Here is a 10,696-nt window from a genome sequence, read left to right on the forward strand (position 1 = left end):
AAAAAAAACAATAGTATTAGCCACTGTCCTCAGTTCTCACCGATGGACCCGTAAGAGTATAAGACACACAAGTCTCACTGAAGTGTTGCAGAAAACCAATTTAGTTTCACACAAGGGGTAGGGGACTAGGAGTACAAAAGCGTTCCAACACTCTGGGCACAGAACTTGCTGGAAGTGCCATTTTAAGTAACTTTTAAAGCCAGCTGCTCCAGTACTTAAAAGGAAACATGATGCTGAATATAACAATTGAAAAGGGAATTGTAAGCATCACAAGGTATTAATTAATCCCATGATGCAAGATTCCTCCTGCTTAGATTACCTCTGCTTAAAGAAGTATTTATCCAAGAAATTCAGAGAAAGACCATGAAGACAGACAACATACTGTACTTAAGAGTCTGTGATTTTTAATCCGAATGAGGATTAAAAGGCTGGAACAAATGTGATGGGGGCATGTACCAGAAGCCAGTTAACCCCTCCTTATTCCTTCCCGAGGAGGCTGACAGCTATTTTAAGTCCACAAAGCAGTCGCACTGTCTGATTTGCAACTTTAGGAATCAAGAATAATACAGTAGCTAGATTTTTTTAAGCAGATATGTAAAATGAAGATAATACACTACCAGGCCTTTGATTCATTAGGGAAAAAAACAGAGTATATGACAATTTTTACATTAAACCATGCACAGATGAAATTTAAATTGCAATCTGCAGGGCTAAACAACAATAATAAAAATAGCGACCCACTCATTGCCAGGCACTGTCCTGGGTATTTGCATACATAACTCGTTTTCTCCTCTCATTAACCCTATGAGGCATGTGACATTTGTATCCTCTTTTTACAGAAGCAGATGCTAAGGGAGAAATGTTAACTAACTCAAACAAGTTCACACAGCAAGTGAGGGACAGAGCCAGGATTTGAACTCAAATACAATTTGGCTCCTGAATCCATTTACACTACGCTGTCAATCAAATTCATGTTATAAAAACTATAAGATAAAAAATAAGAAGAGGAGATCCAACCAGTCCATTCTAAAGGACATCAGCCCTGGGATTTCTTTGGAAGGAATGATGCTAAAACTGAAACTCCAGTACTTTGGCCACCTCATGCGAAGAGTTGAGTCATTGCAAAAGACTCTGATGCTGGGAGGGATTGGGGGCAGGAGGAGAAGGGGATGACAGAGGATGAGATGGCTGGATGGCATCACTGACTCGATGGACATGAGTCTGAGTGAACTCCGGGAGTTGGTGATGGACAGGGAGGCCTGGCATGCTGCGATTCATGGGGTTGCAAAGAGTCGGACAGGACTGAGCGACTGATCTGATCTGAGGGGAAAGGGTATCAAATCATTAATAACAACATAACAGGTTGAAAATATTTTTTACTGATAAATGACAATTATCTACTCTTAAAATTGGCCATATGTTCTACAATCAAAGATTCTAAGTCTGCTGCATGTTCATCACTGGAATTTCATTTAATTCAGGGGAAATGTTTACCTGGCACTTTCTTTGGAAGGCAGTGGCATTCTGTCAGGTGGGGATGGGGGAATACCTCCTGGGATCAGGGACTAGTCTCACTGAGGCCTGAGAGTTACAGGTCTAAAGCAAGAAAAAAAAAGCCAGAGGCGATCAGAGCCAGCTGAGGCATCTCCCGCCCTTGGGTAATACAGCAGGGTCCTGGCAGTCCTTGTAGAGAGCACCTTAGAATTATATTCACTGATTCAAAATACATTTTTTTCTATACGCAAGGCACTACAGTCAGCAATGCAGAAGACACGAGGGGGCAGAGTGGCCGGGACCCTAATGATGACCACTTGGGGGGGGTGAAATCAGACAAGGGCAAGCAGCTATAATGCATACCAGGGTTGAGTCAGTTCCTGCCACATAGAAGGAACTAGTAACATCCACTTCACAGAGTGACAGTGGGCTGGGCCTGAGATACAGACGGGGAATCACAGGAAAGGTTGAGGGAATGGTAGGTACAAGTGATTAAAGAGAATCACTCAAAACCAGAGAGCCCTGAATATCAGGCTAAGAATTTTTGACCCAATATGGTAGGCTTAGAAACTTTTAGTGTTTTGAGTAGAAGGATATCACAATCCATATTTCAGAATAATTAACAGAGCAAAAGTTTACAGGATAAAGTAGAGGTCTCCAGAAAGTAATTGAAACAGTATGGTGAGAGGTGGTGTCCATTTGAACCAGCCAGAAATGAGAAGGAAGAAGCAGAATGCCTGCATGGATATCACTGTGAAACTTCAAGGATGCAGCAACTGACTTGAAGTTGGGGGCAGGGGATGTCTGGGAAGAGCCTGGCCACAAAAGTTACTCAATCCATAGCTGAGTTCACTGTTATACAAAAGGATTCAAGCACTGCTCCAAAGTGTCAATCCTGGTGCCTGAGAGGATAGTGGGGTCATCTAAAGAAGTATAAAGTGTCAGAGAGATTTGAATTCAAGATGATTGAGTGATAGGATTAGCAACATGTTCAGTGGGGTAGAGCCAGCCAGCAGGAAGCTAAAAGAAAGATCTGGAAACTGAACTGGAGTTGGAGATCCAGGAGCCAACATACGTAAGGAGAAAGGATGGAATCAAGCATTCACCAGAGAGGTCAATGAGCGGAGAAAGAGCAAGCAGCAAAAGGAGAAGGTACAGACGGCGGGCTATGCCCGGCCAACAGAGAGCCTGCAGAGAGCTGAATGGGGCATCCCAAGAAAGACAAGGACTGCTGCTCAAGAAGAAAACTCAAAAAGGTGGAAGACAGAGAAGGGTGACAATCGAACAATTCCTATATGGCGGGCAGAAGTGGGAAGGACACAGCCAGGGACTGATGAACATTGAGAAACTGCAGAGAGTAGATCACTCTGTCAGGAGGCTTAGCTATGAAAGGAAGAAGACAACATGCTGATGAATAAAAAGGTGGAGAGAAGAGAGTTTTCACATAAGGGAAGGTCACAGCACACTCCTGGGCAGAGGAGTGAGCCAAAAGGAGGGAAGATGGAACCTTGCAAACATCCGGGTGGGGAGTGATGGAGACTAAGGAAAGGTGGGCTAGCAGCAGATGGAGGGCCAATGAGTCTTAAAAAGAAAAAGGGGAAAAAAATTTAATTCTACTTCATAATTTAAAACTTCGGTGTTTCAAAAGCATACCAGGAAAGCAAAAAGACCACCCATAGAATAGGTGAAAATACTTGCAAATTTACATAATGAATTTGAATACAGAACACATAAAGAACTCTTACCCCATGGCAATTAAAAAAAAAAGACAATCCAATTTAAAAATGGGCAAAAGATCCGAACAGACATTTCTCCAAAGATTTGCAAATAGCCGATAAATGGCCATGAGAAGATGTTCTATATCGTTGGTCATCAGGGAAACACAAATCAAAACCACAATGACATACCACTTCATGCCTACTAGGATGGCTAGAATCAAAAAGGTGGGTTCAAAGAAGTGTCATCGAGGATGTGGAGAAATCAGAAGCCTAACACGTTGCTGTGGAAAACAAAAATGCTGCAGCCACACCAGGAAAACATCTCCTTCTGCTTTATTGACTATGCCAAAGCCGCTGACCGTGTGGATCACAACAAACTGGAAAAGTCTTAACAAGATGTACCTTATCTGCCTCTTGAGAAATCTGTACGCAGGTCAAGAAGCAACAGTTAGAACTGGACATGGAACAATAGACTGGTTCCAAATCGGTAAAGGAGTATGTCAAGGCTATATACTGTCACCCTGCTTATTTAACTTATATGCAGAATACATCATGTGAAATGCTGGGCTGCAAGAAGCATAAGCTGGAATCAAGATTGCCGGGAGAAATATCAATAACCTCAGATATGCAGATGACACCACCCTTATGGCAGAAAGCAAAGAAGAACTAAAGAGCTTCTTGATGAAAGTGAAAGAGGAGAGTGAAAAAGTTGGCTTAAAGCTCAACATTCAGAAAACTAAGATCATGGCATCTGGTCCCATCACTTTATGGCAATAGATGGGGAAACAGTGTAAACAGTGACAGACTTTATTTTTCTGGGCTCCAGAATCACTGCAGATGGTGACTGCAGCCATGAAATTAAAAGATGCTTAGTCCTTGGAAAAAAAGCTATGACCAACCTAGACAGCATATTAAAAAGCAGAGACATTACTTTGTCAACAAAGGTCTGTCCAGTCAAAGCTATGGTTTTTCCAGTGGTCATGTATGGATGTGAGAGTTGGACTATAAATAAAGCTGAGTGCCAAAGAACTGATGCTTTAGAACTGTGGTCTTGGAAAAGATTCTTGAGAGTCCCTTGGACTGCAAGGAGATCCAACCAGTCCATCCTAAAGGAAATCGGTCCTGAATATTCAATGGAAGGACTGATGCTGAAGCGCCAATACTTTGGCCCCCTGATGCGAAGAACTGACTCATTTGAAAAGACCATGATACTGGGAAAGATTGAAGGCAGGAGCAGAAGGGAATGACAGAGGATAAGATGGTTGGATGGCATCACCAACTCGATGCATATGAGTTTGAGCAAGCTCCGGGAATTGGTGAAGGACAGGGAAGCCTGGTGTGCTACCATCCATGCGGTCACAAAAAGTTGGACACGACTGAGCAACTGAACTGAACACTGGAAAATATTGTGGGAGTCCCATAATGGTTAAACACAGTTACCATACAATCCTGCAATTTCACTCTTAGCTATCTCCCCATGAGAAATTTAAGCATGTATCATACAAAACTTGTACTCAAAATGTTTACAGAAGCATTATTCATAATAGTTGAAAAACAAACAACCTAAATGTTCATCAACTGATAAATGGATAAAATGTGATATATCCATATGATGGAATATTACTTGACCATAAAAAGGAATGAAGTCCTGATACATGCTACAATATGCATGAATCCTGAAAATATTATGCATAGTTAAAGAAGCCAATCACACAAAACCCACATACTCCATGCCTCCATTCATATAATATGTCCAGAATAGCCAAGTCTAGAGACAGAAAGTAGATTAGGCATCGCTTAGGGCTGAGGTGAATGGGGAAAGAGGAGGATGATAGCTAAAGGGCACAGAGTTTCTTTTTGAGGTGATGAAAATATTCTAAAATTGACCATCATGATGGTTGCACAACACTATGAACATATTAAAAGCTACTTAATGGTATGTTTAATCAGTGAATTGTATGGTATGTGAATTATAGCTCAATAAAGCTATTAGGAAAAAGGGAGTGGAGAAAAGAATGAAGTTCTTTTTCCAAAAACAGGGGGGGAAAAGTAGCAGAGACCAAGCCCATAGTGTCAAGTAGGAAAATGGGAGGGGCGGAAAGGGTGGTGGGCAGGGCGCCAGGCTGCTGGGAGAGCAGAAGTGCGGCAGGAGGTCCCTGAGGAGCTAAGGGCAGCCTCAGCGCAATGAGGGACAGGAGGCAGGCAACCGTGATCAAAGAAAGCATTCTGAAGATCTGACTTCTGGAAGCAGCACGTTATGAGTGAGCCATAATAAACAGCCAATCTGATTAGGGTCCTGGATATGGGTGATTGGCAAAGGGCGCATGACATGGACAGTGTCATCTTGACCACTAAATGGACTAATGGGACATTCTGGGCAAAGGAGATGTGGCAGCATCATGGGACGTATTGATAGGATAGAAATAGATTTGCTCATCAAGTTCTAAAACACCAGCTGTGGAGTAACACCCTAGGATGCCTGAGAGCAAAAGCAGGGTGAATAAAAACAGGTATCATTTCTAAGCAGTACTGTATCTTTGAGACTCATCATCCCCCAAAGACTCATCTGGTCCAGGCAGAAGGTAACAATGGATTTTAAAGCATCTAGACAAATCCCTACTAAGGTGAAATAACCTGCACTTCAATGATGACATCAGTGAATACACATTAGGTAGAATATGATGGAATTCAGATGAGGGCATCTATCTCAATCTGTACTTGTCCACAATCCTGGAAGGCAGGACTCTTGCAGGTTGGGGGGGCGGGGGTGGAGAGGCTGTGGGGAGCACACACCCAGAACATATCAGTGTTGGTTCTGATCACAGAACCAAAATCACAGCTTATTATGAAGCTGTTAGGTTAGGTTTGAGTTAGAGTACCCCATTTACAGCGAATCAATGTATGTAACATCCTAACCTGGAAGCCTCAAGACAGTGTGTTTAAGATTCATCCACAGGAAACCTGTGGTGTGGGGTTATTGGAATCTCTAAAATCCACAACCACATCATCAGCCAGTCAAGCCATTTAGCAAAGAGGGAAATAATGACTAGAGAATTCAGTTCAGATTTGACCAAAAACTCGCAAAGCCCCCATATCGCTCAGCAATAAGACAATGTATTTACAGCTTTCAGAATTTTTATAATTGGTCATTTCTTCCACTTAATAACTTTGCTACTGTTGGCTATATATATATATATATGTACCTGATGTTGGGGGAAGGAGTTATACACAGACGCATGAGACCAGGTCCTCAAAGAACACTCATCATTGGAGAAGGCATACAAAGAAGGAAGAGAGCACAAAATTTTATGGTTGACCGTGACCCCAAGGTGGCTTCAGAATTATCTCACCCCATGTGCACTCTTGCACAGTGACCGTGACACTCTCCTCCAAGAAGTGAAGTCTCCTTCTCCTCCTCTTGAACCTAAGCCTGGCTATGGCCTGATCTGACCAACAGAACGCAGAAGTGATTCTGTGTACCTCAGAGGCCAGGCCTTAAGAGCTTCCACCTTCCCTGCTGGAAACATTCCCTGTTGAAAGCCAGCTGCCAGATCAAAGGGCCACCATGCTATGAGGAGATCCAGGCTACCCAATGGAGAGAACCACCCACCACATGGAGGACCACCAAGGCACGAAGTGGCGCCTTCTAGGACAAGCCCAGCCACTGCAGAATGAAGCCAAGTGAGTGATCCAGTCAGCACCACGGTGAACACAAGAACAGCCCGGCAAAGCCCTGACTGAATTCCTGGCTCATGAATCATGAGCAGATTAAACAGACCTTGTCTTAAGCCACTGAGTTTTGAGATAGCTTGTTACACAGCCAGATAACTGAAACCAACTTGAAGCCAGGAAACTAGGAATGAGTCCTGTTTCTGTTCTTACCTAGCTATGGGTCCTTGGGTCAACAACTTCCCCTCTGGACCTCAATTTCCTCATCTGTAAAATGAGGAAGTTGTAGGAGTGAGCTAAGGTGCTTTCTATTTCTGATAGGCTGTGCCATACACGCCCAGATCAGTGAGTGCTTAGGCGATGAGAGCCGGGAATACAGAGGCAGCTACCAGGGTGAGGTGAAGGAGCGGCGCACTAGGACTCAAAGCGCTGCAACGTGAGACTTAAGTGAGGCAGCACCTCAAACGATACATGGTCCATAGTAAGTATTCACTAAATATCAGCTATAATCATTATCCTCTCATCAGTTCTGTGACCCTGGACAAGTTAATCTGATTCCCATTTTTTTCATCTGAAAAATGGAAACAACTCTAATGTTCCCCCTGCCACATAAGGAAAATTTTTTGTGTGCAAAAGTCCCATGAAAATCAAAAATCAACCTACAAATGTAAAGCATAACTGTGCTATTAATAGCCTTAACTTATTATCATTATCTGATGATAATTATCATCAGAGGTCTTCTTCGCACCCAGCAAGCAGAGACAGTCAGTTGATGGCACTGGCTACCAGGAAGATATACTGAGAGAGGGAAAGACGGGGGCAGACAAAAAGGAGCCACAAAGGCTTTCAAGCCTAGAAGGACATCTACCACCCACCCATCAGCAATGGTGAGTGAGCCACGTGCCCTTTCTGACACAGAGAGCAGTATCCCTTAAGAGCAGCTCCCAGCCCAAGCTTATATCTGGAAACAGCCCAGCACTAAAAATTTGAATAATTTTCTACATCAGAGTCAAAGAGGCCAGCAACCTAAGGATGCCCCGCCGGTGAACCGTGAATCAGACCAACCGCCCCAGCATAGAGTGAACATTCCATAAAAATTAGTAAATGAATGAGCATTGGATTTGAGAGTCTACAGTCAAAGCTCCCAGGTTTAAACCATAGCTCTGCCATACACAGAGCTAAAGCAGGCAACATATCCTCCTTGGTAAGATGTAAGGAGACGCACCTACACAGACCTCCAGGGAAGCAGTGAGAATCACATGAAGTACTGGAGGTGAAACACCTCTAGGATTCTGCTTGATAATTAAATGGATGGTGTGGTTTTAAGTGCACAGAACCTCTGACGTCCAGATGCCTTTCAGTTCCTACCCATAACCATTCAATCTCTGCAGCACCCGGAAAATGAACGCATCCATCCAAAAACGCACTCCATCCAGTGTTGATCCTGAAAAACTGCCAGCCCTTGGGAGGCAAAGATCTGGGCTCATTTTCCAAGGGTACTTGACAAGGCAGCATGGATACATTTACATTTTACAGCCTGTGCTTTTCCAAAACAAGGAATGCGTGTGGCGTGTATTTAACCCTGAAATGCCAGTAATCGTGCACTTCCATGGACGCTGCTCAGGAGGGATGTGAAAACCAGCCAGACGAGGCACTTGCCAGATGTTCACGGGAAGAAAAGCTTCTACTTCCACCTCTGCTCAGGTCTCAGCTGACATGATTTGAATGTACTGGTGTCCAGCATCGATTACAATCAGCTGGGAGTTAGGACCCAGTTCTCAAAGTCAGCCCTGCCCTTTCTTCCCCACTTCACCATTCTCAAAGCAGAACCCTTGATGTGCTGCACCCCAAATCTGAAATGGGAACACAGCCAGGACCAACTGTGGTTCCCCCTCCTCTTATCGAGCACTACTGTGTATGAATCCAGGGAAGTTACCATAGGAACCACACCACCAGTATTTCTCCAATTCTGGTCCCAGTCACTTGCATGAAAGCTCCTGGAATGCTCCCTAGAGGTGCACAGTCCTGGTCTCTCCCCAGATGTGTCAGATTAGAATTTGGGGCGGCAACAGAGTTTTCAACAACCTCGCATGGTGATTCTTACGCACACTAGGTTATGAGTCCTAGCTAGGACCAAACTAGCAGAGACTGTGAGAAAAGAATTAAAAGGTTAAAAACACTTTAATCCTGATCTCTCTTCTGCCGCCCAGCCTTGCAAAGCAGAGTATTGGTGAACCAAACAAGACCAAAGCCAACTGCCCAGTTCATGCGTGTCCGAGAAAATTAAGTCATGATGTGATGAAAACTCATACCTTAAAATTTAAAAACCTGCTTACCAAAGCAACAGGCCCAGACAAAAATTAACCCATCTGATCTGGTATCAAACCAACCAGATCTATTCTGAGAGAAGCAAGATAAGGTCTTGTCTACAGCCCCACTCTGGTCCCAGCCATACCCAGTAATTCAGTTCTGCATTCCACTGCAGGGCTTGATGTCTAGGGGAACAGGGGGTGTCCTCCTAGTTCTAGCAAATATGGTTGGGGGAAGGTTATTCAGGAAGCAGGAGAAAAGGTAAGATTTAACATCACCAGGAGAAGGGAAAAAAAAAACAGAGATAACTGACTGCACTGGACTCACATCAGACACTCAAAAAGATGTCTCATGAATTGAAGGAAATAGCCACCTGATGGAGTAATCCTTGCCTGAAATGCTTAACACCTTACCTACAAAGTCATGAAGGAGAAAAAGAGGACACAGAGTAAAACTGCCTCCATGTCGAACGCATTACCTTTCCCAAACCAGCAAGACACAACCGGCCAGTGACAGGCACACAGTAGGTGCTGAGCATCCTTAAGTCTTGAGGGGAGAACGTCAAGAAGCATGAAGGAAGAGCAGAAGTACTGCTCCCTTGTGATGGGCAGGAACCCCGGCTGCAACCTCGGAAACCAGAACTCCTCACTCTGGGAAGTGCATGACAGGGGGCCAGCCTTATTCACACCTGATGGTGCAGTTCAGAGGCTTCCGCCCCACCCCCTCTCCCAAGGATGGACCTGGGGCTCTGAGCTGAAAATTCCTGTTGCCGCCCCCCCCCCGCCACCCCCCCCCCCCCGACTAAATTCTTCAGCAGCAGTCCCCTACTAGCTGCTGAAACTTCACATTACGCCACAAAACTAGCAACCGGGCAGCTTTCACCACACCTCCCCCTTCAATGACTGGCACTTGCAAAGGAGTCGTGGCTAATAAGGCATTTAGGAAGTGACTCTGACACCTGGCTGGGGTTACCAGGAATCTAAAAACAAACCCACCCCTGTATTATTTTCTTCAATCAGGAAGCAGGTATTCCCCTTATAAAAGACCTTCCTGAAAGCACCTCTCCCACGAGATCCCAACAGGTAAATGACACCAAAGCTTCCCTAAAGCGATTCTAAAGAACCAAGTCCAGGCTGCGCTCCCCGACTGGCTTGTTCTCAGAAGGAGGGATCCGGGAAGTAACTCAGTGAGTCCTGGGTGGGTAAGGATGGGGCAGTTTGCAGGTGGGAGGAGGGGGATGAAGCAATACCGCTCAAACTTTGCAGTTACTCTTTAGCAGTTCTGGGCAGGAACCCGCGGAATTCTATACAGGGAAGGGGAGTCATCCTCCCTAACAGAAAGGCCCCCAAATCAGCCTAACCCACCAGCTCTGCGTCCGGGATGGCTGCGCATCCCATCCGCTCAGACATGCCCCCTCCGGGACAGTCCCTTCCCCGGGGCCCCTCACCTTGGCCTCGAAGCAGATGCCGTGCTGGAAGGCGTCCTCGTTGTGCAAGGGGATCCGC

General features: G+C 44.8%; 1 protein-coding gene across 1 annotated transcript in view; it reads right to left on the minus strand.

Annotated features, from left to right (window-relative positions):
• NOS1AP (nitric oxide synthase 1 (neuronal) adaptor protein) overlaps window positions 1-10,695 on the minus strand; it is a gene marked incomplete at its 5' end in the record, with an annotated part of 346,949 nt that extends 336,254 nt beyond the window's left edge. Inside the window, one exon of the mRNA XM_010854697.1 lies at window positions 10,639-10,695. Coding sequence (XP_010852999.1) covers window positions 10,639-10,695 — 57 coding nt within the window. The remainder of the gene's footprint in view (window positions 1-10,638) is intronic.
• Window position 10,696: the final 1 nt, after the last annotated feature.

This window comes from Bison bison, unplaced genomic scaffold (assembly GCF_000754665.1).
Source record: "Bison bison bison isolate TAMUID 2011002044 unplaced genomic scaffold, Bison_UMD1.0 scf7180017864346, whole genome shotgun sequence".
Taxonomy (NCBI): domain Eukaryota; kingdom Metazoa; phylum Chordata; class Mammalia; order Artiodactyla; family Bovidae; genus Bison; species Bison bison.